Below are 20806 nucleotides of genomic sequence, written 5' to 3'. Positions count from 1 at the left end.
CCATCGCGTGGGATGGCTCTGCCAAATACCAGACTGAAGCCTTAAACTTGTTGATTGTCGTCTACAGCACCGTCGTAAAGTTGCCTGCCTGGTGGTTTTTTACAGGATATACTTTGGCGAGTGTGCTCAGGAACTACAATTTAATCTCGTTCCACCGGCGCCATTCTACTACAGAACAGAGACGCCGTGAACGGTGTCATCTTTATGGGATGCTTTCATCTACGTTTCTGGTTTGGAACCCTCTTCCGGCATCGGTGTTTCCTGATTTACAAACTTGAATACCTTCAAGGCAAGGGTCAATAGGTATTTTCTAGGCAAGCGCGCCCCAACTTTGACCGCATCATTGCTTTCCATCAGGCATAATAGTTGTGAAGCGCAAACCTATCTGGTATTAAAAAAAAAAGACTTCAGCTTCTGTAAACCACACTTTCATAAAGATAAAGAATATTTGAATTTTAAATTTAGAACCATGATTGGTGATCTGATTTTTTTTATATGCATTTCTCTGTAGTGACGTGAATGTTAAAAAAATAAAAAAGTAGTTTAATAAATAAATATCGTTGTGGCAAAGGAGATAAAAAAATATATAAATAAAGGGTTGACGTGGTAGACCTGTGCCCTGTAGTGGGTCGGTAAATAGGTTGATAACGACGATAAGGATGATTGAAACCAATATGGAAATAAAACACAGTTATAGGCATACTAAATTCATTTATTATCGTACATCTTTGGTTTAAAAAAAAAATCTTTGCAACAACATTCATTAAGTTATTGTAGTACACTGAGAACCATACTTCAATCACGCTATCACAAATAAAACTACTTTTTAAAGGCTCGTTGAAAAGATATATCGATATTTTTTTAATATAACTACACTTCGATATATCGATATAAAGTATCATGTAAAGTCCGAATCAAACTCTATGACTTCTAGAACTTCGTGCGTATTGATGTGCAGAAATGCGTACCATGTAAAAGTGGTGTAACCCAATTTTTTTAATTTGTGTTATCCATAGAAGTCTTACCAGACGCTAGACACGCCGTTTAGCACTTTAAGTATAGATAACATTTGTCCACTAAAAGTTCGGAGTGGAAGAACTACGCGCTGGGTGGCATACATTTCTGTTTTACATACGTGCGTACACTTGTTGCTCTAGACAATAAGAGGCAATGTATTTTAAAAATTACAATAAAATAACTAACCGCTTTCACTATACTTAGGAAAGGCTTAAATCGGAAGGCTAATGATTTGGGTGATGCGTAGAGAAAATAACGCCGTTAGGCGTCATCTAAAGTTACGACATCGACTCTGCGGTGCGTTTAGGAAATCGTAAACTGTCACTTAACAAATAAAAACTAAATAAAAATGGTTTTTTTAATAACTTTAAATCCATACGAAAAATAAAACATATGAGAATACAAACACAAAATAAACACCCTGTGGCAAGAACCATAGACAAGTTAGGTAGTATGAGTTGCCTTGTGAAAGTGAATTATAAATATTAATATTGCCCTTATCCTTAGTGAAAACGGGCATAAGTCTAGCAGTTTTTGGAATGTACCTGCAGACTAGAAAATCAAAATCTGGCGTAATATTAAATCCATACTATTAAAAGATATGCGTATTTGTGTCTGTATCGACATTTCTCATTGATTTGTTAATAAAAAAAATATATTATAACTATTTGCAGCTGCCATATGAACCCGTTTCAAAACTTACCCCGTATTTAGGGTGAGCATATCTATTATCGCCACCCTACCAAATTATTATGGACACTAATTAAATAGTTTATTAAGGGCTGATTTTTTATCCGCCAGGTAATGAGGGATAAATGCAACGTTTTGACAGTTTTTTAACTTTAAATTATATTGTACAGGTGAGTTATAAGATAACTGTAAAATCAACCCTCGGAGTGTTTTATTTTATTTTAAGATATTTCCTGTTCCACCTTCCGACGTGTCGGATAGCTTAAACGTAAGTTATGTCACTTCCTTACTTTATTTTAACTCTTTATTTGTACACCATTGCATTTAGGAAAATAATGGACGAATAGAGAGAAACACAAAAACTGGAGTAGAATACAAAAGGCGGCCTTATCGCTTAAAAGCTATCTCTGCCAGTAACGACTCTGACAGTTGCGACTATATGTAAAGTGACAATGAATAAATTTGTTAAAGACCGACACTTATCAGAAGTTGGTAAAACAGTACGTTATTCTTATAATAAAAAATACTCTATCCTTACTACATTGTAGTAAAAACATTTGCAGTTGAATAAAAATAAAAGTAAGTACATTAAAATAGTTATTAAATTTTACATCGCCCTAACACTTATTACCTACACACTTCATTTTTTTTACATGTCTTTTAAAGTAATAAAAAAAAATATATATTCGAAATAAGAATTAAGTACGTATGTTTTTATAATCCCTACTAATCCCTACTTCCCTATCCCTATTAATATTATAAATGTCAATGTAAGTTTGTTTGTTACGCTTTCACGCAAAAACTACTAAACCGATCCACATGAAACTTTGTACACATATTCTTGGAAGTGTTAGAAGTAATATAGGATACTTTTTATCCCGACATTAAGCTCGGTTCCTTTGGGAGAGGGTATGAAAGTGTTTGACGATTTTACACCATAACTCCGACAAATTATAACCGATTTAAATAATTATTTTTGTACTATAGAGGTTATAATATGTGTTTAGTTTGCCCAAACTTTGTGTAGATCTGAATGTGGTTGGAGATAGAGAACTCCTCAGCGGACAGCAGCAAACCTCTCATTTAAGGCTTAGCGGTACTGAATACTTTAATTTTTTGAGAACTACTACAAAATTGAACGCCACATCAAGAAACAAAATCAAACGCAGACGAAGGCGCGGGCAACAGCTAGTTGTTTACTATTTTAAAAACATATTTCACATCAAAAATGTAACTAAAACATTGTAATAACATTCAAAGACAAGTAAGAAACATGTGCCTACCTATCTAAAACATGGCATATAGGCCTTTTTCGCTAAATGTGATAAAGTTTTGGCTAAAAATTGTCCACTGACGATTCGTTGAAGGTTAATCGTATGTTTTCGGAACGGACGTTGAAATGGACGATAACCGAGCGAAAGCTTCAAGTGTCAATAATTGTGTTTTACCCTATCTATCTATTGTATTGCATAATCTGTTTCATTGAAGTATACTAAATAATATTATAGCTGTGAAAGTTTGTTTGTTTGTCCTTCCTTCACGCCCTAAGAAACAAATAAACTTGGTTTTTCGGGAGTTATTCGAGAGGACGGAGAGTAACAAGTATTTTTCATTCAAACCGTAATAATTGTTTGCGGTAGATCAAATACAAAATTTATGATGAATATTAATTTGTATTTGATCTAATTGCAGACATATTTAAAAATTCAAAATTCAAAATTCATTTATTTCAAGTAGGCCTAATACAAGCACTTTTGAAACGTCAAGTCTGTCCGTGTGTAGTGACTCTACCACCGGTTCGGAAGGCAGAGAAGAAGCCGGCAAGAAACTCAGCAGTTGCTCTTTTCCAACATTAAAAATTTACATTTTACATTTTAACATTCATTTTTCTATCTTGTGAGAGATGAAACCTTCCGAACCGGTGGTAGAGTCACTACACACAGAAACGTTTCAAATGTGCTTATATTAGGCCTACTTGAAATAAATTAATTTTGAAGAGATTTTCCTCCCAAGAAGACTAAATTCCACACAACCTTTACGATGGCTCAGCCATGTATCAATTGGCCGCTTTGGATGCTATGCATCGCCAAGCCGACTTATAAGCGAGGAGTCACCTCTTTTGGCTTAACTCCAAAGTCTCGATCACTGTCGTAAGTTCAGTTTGTCGGGGTTTTCTAAGGATATACTTCGGGGAGTGTGCTCAGGAACTGTTCCATCTCGTTCCCTCTTCACCATTCTACCATTGAGTTAAATCAAAGGTAACCTGTCATAAAAAGATATCCCCCCATGTTGGCATCCTACAGAATCTGTTTAACATCCCGCCCAAGAAGTCGGGTACAGCGTTTATTTAATTGAGATTACTCTTACCTAGTCTAGTCATTTATCTTCTTTTAAAGAGATACTCGCCCAAAAAGTAGGAATTCGGTTTTATAGGATATACTTCGGGGAGTGTGCTCAGGAACTGTTCCATCTCGTTCCCTCTTCACCATTCTACCATTGGGTTAAATCAAAGGTATCCTGTCATAAGAAAGATATCCCCCCAAGTTGGCATCCTACAGAATCTGTTTAACATCCCGCCCAAGAATTCGGGTACAGCGTTTATTTAATTGAGATTACTCTTCCCTAGACACATTTATCTTCTATTAAAGAGATACTCGCCCAAAAAGTAGGAATTCCAAAGAATTCCTTAGAAATCAGTTAAACTGTTACAAAACATTTTCTAACTCCAACGAGTGTTAGAAAGAACATATATCTATAAACATAAATCAAAGTCGTGTTAGTTACACCAATTATAACTTGAGAACGGACGGACCGATTTTCATTATTTTTGATTTGTTAGATTTCTGTTAGTCCGGAATAGGAGAATAAGTATAGAATAATAATTAATATTCATCGATAAAACAATATTTTTAAAATCAAAAGAATAATCTAGTAGTAACAAACACAACTGACAGCGCACGTCAGTTTGTCTATAAACGTAGAACGGTTGGTGTGGCCCATAGTGAGCTAAATTAATCCGCAGTAAGATGAGCAGTACGAATTGTAGTTTACAAAGGCGTTGCGATGTACAAAATATTAAGGCGAAATGAAATTCGCGCCAACTTTTCCTATTTTCGGGTTTCCACTTTTCGGAGGTCGTCGCTCCATCTAGTTGGGGGGCGTCCGACACTCCGTGTACCGACGCGCGGTCTCCACTCGAGGACTTTCGACTCAAACGTCCATCGGTCCTCCGACAAACGTGACCAGCCCACTGCCACTTTAGTATACTAACACGAAAGGCTATGTCAGTTACTTTAGTTCTTTGGCGAATCACTTCGTTACGGATCTTATCCCTCAAAGAAATAGCAACCATAGCTCTTTCCATATCACGCTGAGCGACTGATAAAAGTAATGCTCTGCCAATAGTTAGAAATGCCTTAGAAGATACTTAGATTTCACTCTTCTATATAGTCTATGATTTTCTTTCAAAGGGATTTTGCCCGAAAAGTGTGTTATTTAAAGAGAACATAATGAGACGTTATCATGGCGTATACCAATCCTCCACAATGGAGATTACGAAGTCATTGTTTTAAAGTCACTTCTCCCACAAAACCAGCTAATCTATTTCATTTACGCCCCCAAATCAACTATGTCCTTTTAAAGAAATTCCACCTCTACCAAAAACAAAACCTTTATAGCGACAATGTGACAAACACAACGCAATAATAAGTTTCTCAAAGCCGCGTGCGTCCGCGCTTCTTGGCGCTGGATCGCCGAAGCGCAATTTCGCTCAAAATCGCTACACTTTAATACGGGAATGTCTCCGCTAGTCTGGCAGCCAGTGCTGCGCCCTCCACAGCAGGCAGTAGAAGCCAGTGTGCGTCGTAGAGTTGTTTGACTGGAACCAACAGAAGATAAAAGGAGATAAATTCAAGGTATCGCTCGACCTATCAAACTCTATAAATTTTTTTCTTACGTCTTGTTTTTGAAGTGAAACATCTTTAGAATCGTTGTGATTTCAAACCGGATGCAACGGAAAAAACGACAGGTAAGAGACACAAATACAACAATGTGTAGGATTCAGCCGGCGAGAGAATGAGATAGAACACATGCGTTTAATGCATGTGTTCGCGCCTGCGTATTAGTAAGTTTTAGTATAAGTAAATAAATAATAATAAATAAATAATAAATATACTACGACAATACACACATCGCCACCTAGCCCCAAAGTAAGCGTAGCTTGTGTTATGGGTACTAAGATGACTGATGAATCTTTTTATGAATTATATATATGTACTTAGAAAATACATATAAACACCCAGACACTGAAAAACACTTATGCTCATCACACAAACATTTTCCAGTTGTGGGAATCGAACCCACGGCCTTGGACTCAGAAAGCAGGGTCGCTGCCCACTGCGCCAGTCGGCCATCATAAGTGTGTTGATTGTTGATAAATTTTTATTTGTGTCAATATTTTCATCTCCTTGATAAATTGATTTTAAAATTATGCCAAAAACTAAAGTTAAAAAAAACCGCGCACGCACTTCACTAGGAGTTAGAACAAGCAAGTTATATTAAAGAAATTAGAACCGTTGTGATTTTAAACTCGATGTAACACAATGCTTCACGCTCAAGAAAGAAACAGATTTAAAGACGACACATGTATGGGAGGGAATGAGATAGAATACATTACACATTTTGTTTCGTATTTAGGTTACCAAGGAAACCGAATAATACCTAGATAAAGAAACAAACACATAAATGTATAGGACAGAGTGAGAAGGAAAACATTATACATTTTTTTAACTATTCTAGTTACCATGGAAACTAAATGATAAACCTAAATTTATCCTAATAGTTCTGATACTGTACATCCACCTCAATCTTTCGTAGGCTGCTTTTCAGAAGTTAAATTTCTGCCGTGTGTAAATAAATTGCACAGGATTTATTTTTATTTAGTTCGCAAAACTGACATTTAATTGCTTACTCTAATTTAAACTATAGCACTACTTGGCATGCGTATACAATTGTGCCTTCTCGATGCGAACATAGAATGCAAATCCGCTGGGCACATAAGGCTGTAAATTGCTAAAAAAAAAAAATTAAAAACAGAAAAAAAATGTAAAATACTAAGAAAAGAAAAACGAAAAAAAACTTGTTTTAAATTTATTTGTTTTCATTATATTTTTAACTCCTGACAAAAAAAGAACGGCAAAAACGACGGCGTGTTAAAAATTTCACGCGTGCGCGTTTGTGTGTGTGTGTGTGTGTGGGTGCGTGTGTGAGAATGTGTGTGTGCGTGTCAGTGGTTGTGTAGTTCCCGAACGGATGAGCCGATTTTGATTTAGTTTTTGTCATTTGAAAGGCGAATTAGTCGGATTCTTAGTTGTGTTTGATAAAGAAATTCGGTCCAAGATGGCCGCCGGCATAAAATAGCGGATTAAATATTTTCTTTCACCACTCCCTCAAGAGTATCAAATTAAAGGGCTTGACTACTAAAGTACTATACACAATGATAAATTTCAAATCAAAGATGGCCGCCGCGACAAAATTTTTTGTAACAACTCCATCGATATGGGTACCAAAAGAAAGGCATTGACTAGTACAATTATGTACGCTATATTAATTGTCGGGAGTTTTATCAATTTTTAATTTATAAAATATTCTTTGTTTTCTTCAACACATTTGTTTTTCTTCTATTTTTAAAACATACTTTGCACTTTGCAAACAACAAGTTAAAAAAACAAAATATATGTGTAAATACAAGTTATACACAATGTACTTTTTATAGTCAAACATCGTCAGCCGCTTTAGCCCTTACCGATCTACAGTAACATTAAGAAATTAAATACAAAAAGATATTTTTTTTTCCTTTTAAAAAAAGCATAAAATAAATAAATAATTGTACTAATGCAATACAGACATCGCCATCTAGCCCCAAAAGTAAGCATAGCTTGTGTTATAGGTACTAAGATGACTGATGAATGTTTTATTGAAAAATATACATAAATACTTATAATATACAGATAAACACCCAGACACTGAAAAACGTTCATGTTCGTCACACAAACATTTTCCACTTGTGGGAATCGTACCAACGGCCTTGGACTCGGAATGCAGGGTCGCTGCCCACTGCGCCAGTCGGCCATCAATAGAAGACCGCTAGTGACATGATAGTTACCTGAGCGGGCGCGTACCGTTGCACCAGCGGCCGGTATCCGGCGCCGAACGTTGCGAGCAATGCGCCGCGCACACTGCCGTGAGGTAAGAGCGGGATTATTGCACGCACCTGTGGGCAATAATAACTTATAATAATTCCATTTTTATTTGTTAACTATGACCCATCTACATAATACATAACAGAATAATTAAAAACTAAACTAAATTGGTAATAATAAATAAATAAATAAATATACTATGACAATACACACATCGTCATCTAGCCCCAAAGTAAGCGTAGCTTATGTTCAAAATTCAAAATTCATTTATTTCAAGTAGGCCTAATATAAGCACTTTTGAAACGTCAAGTCTGTGGGTTTGTAGTGACTCTACCACCGGTTCGGAAGGCAGATTCTACCGAGAAGAAGCCGGCAAGAAACTCAGCAGTTGCTCTTTTCAACAATTTACATTTTGCATTTTAACATTCATTTTTCTATCTTGTGAGAGCTGAAAGCGGAGCGGAGACGACTGATGAATATTTTTATGAATAATATACATAAATACTTAGAATATACATACAAACACCCAGACACTGAAAAATATTCACGCTCATCACACAAACATTTTCCAGTTGTGGGAATCGAAGCCACGGCCTTGGACTCAGAAAGCAGGGTCGCTGCAAACTGCGCCAATCGGCCGTCAAACACAATTTTAATATGGCAGTCGAAATATGTGCCAAAACAAAATGCTTCTATTGAAAATGACTAATTGGACGCTTTCTCTTTCCTTCTCATTAAAACTCTATCTTTATTTCCTTTGCAAATTTCCCTTTGGGGTTCGCAAATTTATGAACAAAAACTCCACCTCCGACCTCCTCCGATTCGTGAGAACGAAAAACATGGCCGTATAAGCAGTGGCGTGCATAGCCCTTGGACCAAGGGTATGCACAAGTTTAGCACAAACATAAAGTAAAATTAAAATTGAGATTTTAGATTAGTGTGTCGGTTACGGTTAAAAGTACATACCCTGACCTAGAAGTGTGGCCGCTCACAACTAGATGGCGCTTTCATATATTTTTTCTTGGTGTATTTTTTACTACAAAACTTGAATGTTCCTATCTGAAGGCTTTGTAAGACTCTGAGGGTAGGGTATGCACTGCTTATTTGCATATATGCAATGCACGCTACTGCGTATAAGTTACAAAAATTTTATAAAATTAATGTGGTGGTGAACTTTATCGTGTGTAAGTGAAATAAGTCACACGCTGGATTCTAGAAGGGGTACCGTGAGTTAACTCCTTTTCCAGATTAATTGTCCTTCACGTGTTTTTCCTAATCTTTATGCATCTTTCTTTTTCGCTTAACAATACAGACCACTTTCTTTCAGAGCATCATCAGGAGATGTTGACTTTACAACGAATAATTGACTTAACAATTATTCATTGTAAAGTCAAAATCTCCTGATCATTGTAAAGTCAACATCTCCTGATCATTGTAAAGTCAACATCTCCTGATGATGCTCCGGTTTCGGAGCGAAACGTGCGTAGAGGGTGTATTGCCGAGGATCTGTGTGGTGTGGAGTATACAGGATTGAAGAAATTATAATTCCTGCTTTTCGCAGAGTATAGCAAATGAAGCTTAATTTTGATAATATATCATGGATATCCGCAAAGTAACGCCTGCTTCTATACAAGCTTTATTCCCACCAAAAAAAAAAAAAAAGACGAAATATTAATATTCAATATACAAAAAGTTACAAATTGTTTCGAGTGATATTTGAATATGTATTTTAGAGTTACTAGCTGACCGCGCGAATTTCATTACGCCTTAATATATTGTACATCACTATGTCTTTGTAAAGTACAAAGTAATACGTACTGCTCATCTTACTCCGGATTAATATAGCTCTCTTTAGGCCATATCCACCGTTCTACGTTTATACACAAACTGTTGGCTAGATTAGTCTTTTGATTTTTAAAACATTGTTTTATCGATAAATATTATTATTCTATACTTATTCTCCTATTCCGGAATAACAGAAATCAAACACATCAAAAACAATGCAAATCGGTCCATCCGTTCTCAAGTTATAAACGACTACACTAACGACGTTGTTTTATATATATAGACTAGCGGACCCCAGCGCCATCTGTCGGACTGTTTTGTGAATGTAAACCATTCCGGTGCCACACAAATGCATACCAAAAAAGTTTGGAAAATCCAAAAGTGCACGGCTCATAATCTCATTTTTTCCACAATAAAATTGAAATTTTTTTAACTGAAACTTTCAATGCTCATTACAATTTTTTTTTTCATATTAATTATTATTCATTTTTTGTAAACAAGACACGGGAATGTCATAATGATTGCACATTGAAAGTTACAATTAATATTAGCTAGAATAATTACATGGAAATTTAACGACAGTGAATTGAACGCTCATATTAACTAAGAAATTATGTCGTGTGTTACTTTAGATAATTAAAAAAAAATTATTCCGATACGATCATTTTTTCGACCAATTTTGATGCCACATACACCCGTCCATACACGGACGTCCAGAAAAGATTATGTTTAATGTTATTATTTACTATGTTAAACAAAAAAATTGTTATTGAAATGTATTTTATGTGCCTGACAAATTATTTGACTTGATATTAGTGTACTCAAATTAACCTGTAAGTGCAATATAAATAACAAAAAATCAATTTCAGTTTAGAGAAAACTGCTTTTTTTGAAATGTCGAGAGTAGAGCACAACCTCAACGCTTCGCTTATGAGGCGTGCAAAATTCATTCAAATCGGTCCAGCCGTTTAGGAGGAGTTCAGTGACATACACACGCACACAAGAAATATATATATAAAGATTTCGAATATGTATTTTATAGAATGGCTTCCGAACACGACTTAGACGTAGTAATTTTGAGTGATTTACCTCCTCTTCATATGGACGGAACACGGTGAGAGGTCGTAGAGAGGCTGCGTGCGCGACCACTATACAGCCCCAAGCTGTACCGACGTAGACTTCCTCGCCCAGCGTGCATAGCGCCGTCACCTGGCAACAGCAGACCTTATCACTACGTTATACAGCATCATCTATATTGGGGTCCCACTGCTGGGAAGATATGTCTTCCTACAACTACATTGTCACTGATTCTTCCGTCTTACTCTCGCTCATTACTATAAATACTCGCTTTAATCCTAGATTAAAATATTTTAAAGTCTTAAGTGTCTACGAGAACAACACAAGTTTAAAGAATTTTTTAAAACACATTTATTACAGCGAGGTTACTATACAATTGATGAATTTTTTAATGACAAGGTTGCTTGGAAGCATCCGGCTCCGCTTTCAGCTCTCACAAGATAGAAAAATGAATGTTAAAATGCAAAATGTAAATTGTTGATGTTAGAAAAGAGCAACTCATGAGTTTCTTGCCGGCTTCTTCTCGGTAGAATCTGCCTTCCGAACCGGTGGTAGAATCACTACAAACAGACAGACTTGACGTTTCAAAAGTGCTTATATTAGGCCTACTTGAAATAAATGAATCTTGAATAATTCCTTTTACAATCCCATCGTTCGCATGTGCCGACTTTATAGTGAGTTGGTATCAAGTAATCGTAATATTGTAATTTTTAACAAGAGGATAAATATTTTTTTAAATCAAATTATTAAGCACGATTTCGAGTATATTATTTTTTAAGTGTTTCTTTTTTATTTTAACTTCAATTTTATCTTAACTTTTTGTTTAATTTAATTCCAAGTTGTGTACACATACTTTGGGTTGTAGCTTAGAACATAAATTGTTATTACTTATTGTAATTTGTATCCTACAAATGAAAAGCAAAGAGTTAGGAAAAACTGGGCGAAATGAGCGCATGGGCTGCCACCGTGACCGCGTCTGTGAGGCTACTGAAGTGGTGCGTTTGTCGCACCTTAAATGCGAGCATTTAAGGTGCGACAAACGCACCTTAAATGGTGAGGTAAATCAAAGATTAGGTATGGGTATCAACACGGTGCATCGGCGTGCCATCTCCGCCCCTTAATTTTATTATTTCGAATTTGCGTCGTCTACACTTATATTTAGATTTAATTTTAGTTATTACCTGTTTTGTGTACCTTATAACAATAAACACTAAAAACATTGGTTTAGGATTGTTTTTTGACGTTCCAAGAAAATGGCCCACCCTACACACATCGCCATCTAGCCCCAAAGTAAGCGTAGCTTGTGTGAAGGGTACTACGATAACTGTTGAATATTTTTATGAATATAATATACATAAATACTTATAATATACAGATAAACACCCAGACACTGAAAAACAATCATGCTCTCACACAAACATTTTCCAGTTGTGGGAATCGAACGCACGGCCTAGGAGTTAGAAAGTAGGGTCGCTGCCAACTGCGCCAGTCGGCAGTTAGATTTAAGGTAGTACATATTTGCATATCTTTACAGTATTTTATCATTTATTATTTGTCATTTTTGTCATATGGGTGTTTGGCCTGAATTAAAGCATTTCAAAATTCAAAATTCATTTATTTCAAGTAGGCCTAATATAAGCACTTTTGAAACGTCAAGTCTGTCTGTAGTGATTCTACCACCGGTTCGGAAGGCAGATTCTACCGAGAAGAAGCCGGCAAGAAACTCAGCAGTTGCTCTTTTCCAACATCAACAATTTACATTTTGCATTTTAACATTCATTTTTCTATCTTGTGAGAGCTGAAAGCGGAGCCGGAAGCTTCCAAGCAACCTTGACATTAAAAAATTCATCAATTGTATAGTAACCTCGCTGTAATAAGTGTGTTTTAACAAATTCTTTAAACTTGTGCATTTGTTATTATTAATATCTACGCCTGAAGCTGCGAACTGTTTGGTCTGTCAAATAACATTTACACTATTAAAAAAAACTAGATATACGCAGAGATTTTAGTCGTTCAAGCTGCACAAAATTGAAGTTGTATAGACGTGACGTCATTCTGCGTTCCGCCTGGATCGATAGATGATAGATTTTGCGGTTTTATTTATTGAAAACAATAACAATACTCACTTAGAATATAAATGAAACATATGAATCATATAAAATAATAAATATTAGAAAACTAGTCAAAGTCAAAGTCAAAAATATCTTTATTCAAGTAGGCCCATAGGTGGCACTTTTGATGCGTACATAAGAATTACACGGTAGTGAGATGATGGCGATAACCACATTCGTAAGCTGAAAACTAAAGCTACGAGGGTTCCAAACGCGTCCTGGTCTAAGAAGAAGCCCACAACAAACTAAGCCGGGTGTTTTTTGTTTTTTGTTATCACCATCTCACAATGTCATTTTAAATTATTAGAAGAGCAACCTGGTTAGAGCAATTATTTACACCCAAGCTTTTTTTATCGTTTACGTAGTCCTTTATACTATAATAGGACTTTTCTATAAGCTTACGTTTAATACAAACTTTGAACTTTTTAAGAGACATCTCCAAGATGTAAATCTTGTTCTCTAAATGATTTTTTTTATTTTGAGGATCCCCCAATAAAATCGGGTTTCCCTACTGCACGGTGTCTTACATATGTTTTTAAAAAACATAAAATTATTTAATAAAAAAAAATAAAAAAAAATGGCTGCGCCCAATCCGGGCGTACATACGTTCCATTATATAATTAGATTCATTTTTTAATATTGTATTGTAAATGTAACAGGATGTATTGTGCTGAATAAATTGAAAATTAAAATTTAAAATTAAAATTGAAAATTAAAATTGAAAATTAAAATTGAAAATAAAAATTGAAAATTGAAATTGATGCTGCCGCCGCTCCGCACCACTGACATTCTATATAGGATGCTTCTTATACACCAAATAATTAATTTAATATTTTTACATGATCGGTATAACTGGTTGAAGCTATCATACACACCCGGCATCGTTCCTCGTTGAGTTTCTCGTCCAACGCGATGGACTGCAAACTCTCTGAGCACGGAGCAAGTTTGCTGCAGTCCAACCGGGCAGTCGCTCGCCGGGTCTGTGCGCACCACGCGTACACGAACACTCCTGCGAATAAGTTTTAGACATGTGATAGAGGCAGGTCTTGTTAAGGAAATAATATCGCGGACGGGCGGCTCACACATTTTTTTTTTCCGCCTTTGGGTTCACTCACCAGGAGAGCAGCTTCCCAGCACAACTGGCACGTTGGTGGCAGCTGCCAATAAAGCAAGTTTGCCAGGTGCGGGCGTTGGGAGTGACTCCGCCGCACTGACGCCCTCCTCCGCGACCGTGTACGTGTAAAGTCTGTCTCCACCCGCCCACACCTCGATACTGTGGACAATGTCAGGATTAAGGCCAAGTTAAAATATCCTTTATACAACGTGTAAAATAATACTTCGACGTTCTTTACAACACGTGTGATTTATCACTTCTTTGTAACAGAGTGGAGTCACGATCACAAAAAACGCCCGCGAGGTTACCCCCTGAGGCGGTTATTTCACTATTGTCCATTTTCAAATAACGAACATGAACAACCTCACGTAACGGAAGGTGAGAAAAAAAAATATTTATAAAATAAATAATGAAACTTTCCACTTTTATTTCGAAAGTTAACACCAATTTACTAAACTTCAATGTAAAGGGTTAGGTATACTAAGCTTTCGAATTATAAAATCTAGCGATGCTCGCGCGGTATGAAAAAACGACGCAACAATGACAAAAGTATGGCGGCTTGCTCTGTGCTGTTAAGTTAGTTCCAGATTAGGGCGTGGGTGGCGCTGATGGCCATGTCACGTGACGGAAGTAGCGCAAGCTAGCGAAAAACAAGGGTAAAGAAGACGATGTACTCTCATAAATGGACTTCAGACGTGAAACGGAACACATAATACTTCAGAGGATTTAGAGGTACATTATATACTGTCCCTGAGACTTATCAAATTCAAAATTTCTTTATTCATGTAGGCCTATCACAGGCACTTATGAAGCGTTCATACATATTTGTTTACATAATTTCGCCAACTTAAATCTAAAGCTACGAGGGTTCCAAACGCGCCCTGGTCTAAGAAGAGCCCACAACAAACTTAGCCGGGTAAAACAAACTTAGCCGGGTATCTGTGAATTCGAAACGCTAAAGTTACCACTGCATTGTATATAATGAAAGCTAAGGTTAATTTGCTATACTTAACAATTATTCATTGTAAAGTCAACATTTATTTATTTTATTTGTACACCACTCAAAAAAACGAGACAAAAAAAGAACAAACACATGAAGAATGAAGCAGGATACAAAAGGCGGCCTTATCGCTAAGTAGCGATCTCTGCCACAACATCTCCTGAGGATGCTCCGGTTTCGAGGGTACATTGCCGAAGATCTGTTTGGTGTAGAGTATAAGGATTGAAGTAATTACAAATTACACCATACAGATTCTCCTGCTTTTTGCGCAGTCATTTGTGGGATAGAATATATGCTTTTATAATATGATTCCTAAGGTAATTTTGGGCCTACCAATGCATAAATTTAAAGAACGTGTTAAAACCTATTTATTACAGCGAGGTTATTATACAATTGATGAATTTCTCAATGACAAGGTTGCTTGGAAGCATCCGGATCCGCTTTCATCTCTCACAAGATAGAAAAATGAATTTTAAAATGTAAAATGAATTTTTTTTGATATTGGAAAAGAGGAACTGCTGAGTTTCTTGCCGGCTTCTTATCGATAGAATCTGCCTTCCGAGCCGGTGTTAGAGTCACTACAAACAGACAGACTTGACGTTTCAAAAGTGCTTATATTAGGCCTACTTGAAATAAATGAATTTGAATTTTGATGAATGGATGGATGGATGGATGGATGGATGGATGGATGGAAGGGTTTGGGTCGATGGATCGATAGGTTTGGGTGGATGGATGGATTGGATGAATACATAAATAAGAGAGATCGTGAACAATTAAACACACTCACCCGTTGTTTGTATCGACGGCGGCTAGGCAGCACAGCTCCGTGGCCGTACCGAGCTCGGTGAGAACAAATGTACCTTCAGCAGCAGGCTTCTCCGACGTCACTATAAATAACCTGCAAACGATTTTCATTTTTGGTCTGGTGGGAGGCTCAGCGCAGCATGCCTTCAAATGGGAGGTCTAGGGTAGATCCCGGAACCTTCCACTTGGATCAAAATAAAATGTAATTAGCTATTTTATGGTTGCTGCCATCTAGTACTTGAAATTTGTAATAGTGTATTATACTCTTGGTAGGGCTATTTGATATCCTTGTTGAGGTAGTTGTGAACAAGTATGCAATCCGCCATTTTGTAGCGACGGCCATCCTTGACTAATTTTCATTGAACACTCCCGACTAATTCACATTTAAAACAAAAAAAAATAATTCGAAACCGATTCATCCGTTCGGGAGCCTCGACGCCACATACGCACGCACGTACGCGCGCACGAACGCACTTACGCACGCACGCACGCATGCATCCCCACGCACACAAACGTACATGTCAAACTTATACCACCCCGTCGTTTTCTTTATGTATATAGGACCAAATAAAGAAACTCTCTTGTCGGTTTTCGGGAGGAAACGAAGTCTAAAAGACAGTCATACCTTCCGCAAGCTAAGGCGATGGCAAGGCGCGGTAGCGGCGCCAGGTGGTGTAAGGCCGCGACCGCACTGGGCGTACCGCCGACCGCCTCGTGCAAACGCACGCTCCACGACAGCGCGCACGTGGCAATCCTGCGCATGTGAGTTGGTGATAACAAAAAAAATACCTGGCTAAAATTGTTGTGGGCTCTTCTTAGACCAGGGCGCGTTTGGAACCCTCCTAGCTTTAGTTTTAAGTTAGCGAATATAGTTGTCACCATCACCTAACATTAATTTTAAATTTATTTATTGCTTTTGTAAAAAATAAATTATTAATAAATTTTCTGACAATTGCGACATTCTATAATATTCAATGACAAGGTTATATTGACATGTGCTGATCTAACCTTCAATTTTCTACTCTCAATTATTCTATTTAACAAATGGAAATATTTATAAAATGTGACAGTGATATTAATTAATTTTAAATAGAATATAAAATTAAATAGTGAATATCAAATGAAATAGTCCCAGGAGCATTTTACTCTTTCATAAATAATAAAAAATTATAGGTTCTACTTCAATAGCGCGTAAAGGGTGCACGCACACACTTTTTTTTGCTATCGATGTCGCTGAAATAATTAGGCATTAAATTAAGGCGATATAGGTCCCACGCCATAAAATTGTTATATATGTAAAAAAAAAATATGTACTCACGTGTAGACAAAGAGACGGCCGACGGAATCCGCGAGCCACATGTTGGTGCCGACTCGGCACATCGCTGTCACGATCACCGGCTCTGAGTTGTCTGCGAACACGTGACAAGACGTCACTACCAATCCAATATGGCCGATGTGTCAAATAAAATACGCTGTAAAATATTGTATAGAAACATGCGTTACTTTGCGGAATCTCAAATTCAAATTCAAAATTTCTTTATTCATGTCGGCCTATCACAGGCACTTATGAAGCGTTCATACATATATGTTTACATAATTGTAACGGGATGGTGATAACTTCGTACGCCAACTTAAAGCTATCGCTACGAGGTTTCCAAACGTACCCTGGTCTAAGAAGAGCCCACAACAAACTTAGCCGGGTATTGTTTTTTAGCACCATCTCACAGTTTATTTATATTAAGCTATGAAGCTAGAGCAATTCCTACCCAAGCTTTTTTATCGTTCAAGTAATCCTTAATATTATAATAGGATTTTTCTGTAAGCTTACGTTTTATATAAACTTTGAACTTATTGAGAGACATCTCAAAGATTTCATTTGGTAGTTTGTTACAAAATAATATACAATTGCCCTTGAATGAATTAGCAATTTTGTGTATCCTAGTAAACTGCACAACGAGTTTATTTTTGCTCCTAATAATAATATTGTTGCAGTCCATTTTCTTTTTAAATTTTGTTATATTTTTATGGATTTTGTTATATTCCCATGATATGCAATGAAAATCACGTCCTTAACAATTATTTAGCCCAACGGCTAAGTCTAGCAATTCAAAGGGACAATAGCGCCAGCATTTTGGGTACCATGCCCATAAGTGAACAGTAAGACGGCTTACATTTATTGTAAATATTAATTTTAGTTTGCATTTTAAATTTGATCTGTTTATTTATTTTTAATTATTTAAACTCTTTATTTGTACACCACTACAAAGTTAGGAAAATATAGGACGAACGGAGAGAAACACAAAAAACTGGAGTAGAATACAAAAGGCGGCCTTATCGCTTAAAAGCGATCTCTGCCAGGCAACCTTAGGATTAGGAGACAAAAAGAGCGAGAACAAATAGGTGGTGTAAAATTATTATAAACCTACATTCAAATAACTACATACGAATACATAAACAAAATAAAAACATAAATAAAATATTTATATATATATTTGTATATAAAATAAATCTGTGACAAATATCAAATATATTTTAAATATCAAATATACTTTACATAACGATTTAAAAAAATATATTTATTGTAAATTCAACTTCTCCTGAGGATGCTCCGGTTTCGAAGCGAAACGTGCGTAGAGGGTAAATTGCTGAAGATATGTTGACGCCATTTTACTTTCGGGTAATCATCAACATAATAATGGATTTATATAAATTTAATTGACTGTATATTTTAGGGGTTGCCTGGATCCTTTTCCCCTTTTTGAATGCTAAACAATGGATTTAACGGAATAAAACAAGGGATAACTAGGGTTGGACAGTGAGGTATTTGCACGTGGACTAACAGTTCTTCGTAATGCAGTTTTCCTTTGATTTCTCGTCACACCACAAGGTTCCACAAGTTATCACAAACACTAAAGCACTGATGTAGGTTTAAATACGATTAATCGTCCAGTATAAAAGTTCTTGAGCGGATAAGCGGAAAATTGGCGTGAGTTTGCCACGAATATAATGGTGCGACTAATTGGCGGCGTGGTGCGGGAATATGACATTAGGAAGCGGATGTAATAAAGGAAGATGGAAATCCATAGTATAGCCTTAACTTATTACTTCGGCCACAGATTAATTAAAATCTATCTAACAATCTGTTTGGTGTGGAGTACAAGGATTGAAGAAATTTTATATGAGACCATACAGATTCTCCTGCTTTTCGCGGAGTATAGCAAATTAAGCTTAATTTTCATAATATATCATGGAATTCCGCAAATACTATTTAATGCCATAGATTTTTGCTCTCGGCATTTAATACAACTTCCATTCAATTTTCAGTTATGTCGTTTGTGACGGTTATGTCTGTATGGATTTGTACTCACCCGGCGGCACTCTGAGCGTGTGGTGGTGGGTGAAAGTGGTGGGGGTGGTGACCAGCGTGTGAGCTCGCTCGGGCTCCGCACCGCCGTACCAGATCTCCCACCCGTCCGCACCCTCGTCTGCAGAAATGCAATAATCAAACGCAGTGTAACGCATATGCGAGATTTGGTCGCTCTAGATTATGAGAAATGAACCTATCTTCTTCTTAGTCGTGCACTCTTGGCAGAGTGGTCGTGGCTGCTGAGATGAATTTCATGGCGCTAGACATCACTGGATTGCACGGCTTCACGCACGAGTCTTCTCCACTTTTGGCGGTTGGTAGCATGTCGAAAACATTCTACCACAGTTGTCTGGGTCAACGATTTCACCGTATCTATCCAACGAGTAGGTGACCGCCCTCTTGCCCTTTTTCCTTCAACCTGTCCTTGCACCACCAATCGTTCAATCGACCCCTCATTCCTTGAGATGTGGCCAAAAAACTTGAATACGCGTAACTGCACCGTAGACGAAAGTCGTTCCTTGATATTCAGTTCTTTTAAAATGAACCTATCCCAAACTCCCAAAGTGTCAGCCGGCGTCCAAGGCCGCTGGTTCGATTCCCACAACTGGAAGAATCTATTCAATCGAACAATTTGGATTGGTCGTAAGTATATGCTAATACTCCACACTTCTTGACTTATACGCCAGCTAGTGGCAAATAAGTGAATAAAAATTCAACAGTTTCCAATTCAGAAATTCAAGTTTTGCAGCCTTTTAGAAATAACAGATTTCTTAACCAAACAAAGTATCCGATGTCATCCTGTCTTTGTGCTAAATTTAATTGAGATTAGCGCTCCAAAAAAGAAGAAGTTAAACGTAGATAACAAAAAAATCGACAATCGTAAATGACCGTCCCGGTTTTCATATTACTATACGTATCTAATAGGTTGGGGAAAAAGTCTTTTCGCATTATAGTATGTATGGAGTATTTGTAACGTATTAAAGTTCTCGATGCAGGATTCTCCTATTTGGGGTACCCCGCTCCTGGCTCCATAGGTCTCATCGGCGGTTTCAAGTATAAAAGCCGGCAGCGATAGTCGATGATAGTGGATGATAAGAAAGTGTTGAAGTCCCGAATTAACAAGGACGTGCGCGCCGCGCCACGTTGTACGTTAGCGAGAATCGTCCGACAGCGAATGACATTTGAAAGTCGATAGGTAGGTGGCGCTAGCGAACCTTTGGAATCGTGACATTTACATTCCTTTTCAGTGTTAGATCAATATAAATAAAATAAAAATAAAGTATTTATGCTGCACTTTGGAAACTTTTGATATACGTAACAGTATGTATGAACTTGTAATAAAATCTATTTGTATCTGGCTGGTTGTGGTATCATAAAAAATTAAAGCCAGAAGTTGAGAGAAAGCGGCCGGAATTAATCTGCATTAATAATTCATCATGATAAATCTAGACCTCACACATCTTTAGCCACTCAGCAAAAATTAAGAGAGTTTGGCTGGGAGGTCTTAATGCATCCGCCGTATAGTCCTGACCTTGCACCGTCAGATTTCCACCTGTTTCGGTCTCTTCAGAATTCTTCAGGCAGTGTCAGGTGGTCACGAGAGGACTGCCATAACTACTTGTCGCGGTTTTTTGATCAGAA

General features: G+C 37.0%; 1 protein-coding gene across 1 annotated transcript in view; it reads right to left on the bottom strand.

The window, feature by feature from the left end:
• Nucleotides 1-5022: 5022 nt before the first annotated feature.
• The window catches only part of LOC120635117 (leucine-rich repeat serine/threonine-protein kinase 1), a 109317-nt gene continuing 93533 nt past the window's right edge, over nt 5023-20806 (bottom strand). Inside the window, exons 49-57 of the mRNA XM_039906039.1 lie at nt 19167-19283; nt 17117-17207; nt 16424-16552; nt 15782-15892; nt 13996-14153; nt 13756-13889; nt 10782-10901; nt 7871-7978; nt 5023-5584 (exon numbers count right to left, since the gene is read on the bottom strand). Of these exons, the coding sequence (XP_039761973.1) occupies nt 5513-5584; nt 7871-7978; nt 10782-10901; nt 13756-13889; nt 13996-14153; nt 15782-15892; nt 16424-16552; nt 17117-17207; nt 19167-19283 (1040 nt within the window). The 3' untranslated portion in view covers nt 5023-5512. The remainder of the gene's footprint in view (nt 5585-7870; nt 7979-10781; nt 10902-13755; nt 13890-13995; nt 14154-15781; nt 15893-16423; nt 16553-17116; nt 17208-19166; nt 19284-20806) is intronic.

Source organism: Pararge aegeria, chromosome 26 (assembly GCF_905163445.1).
Source record: "Pararge aegeria chromosome 26, ilParAegt1.1, whole genome shotgun sequence".
Taxonomy (NCBI): Eukaryota; Metazoa; Arthropoda; class Insecta; order Lepidoptera; family Nymphalidae; genus Pararge; species Pararge aegeria.
This window is presented reverse-complemented; position numbering and strand designations above follow the sequence as displayed.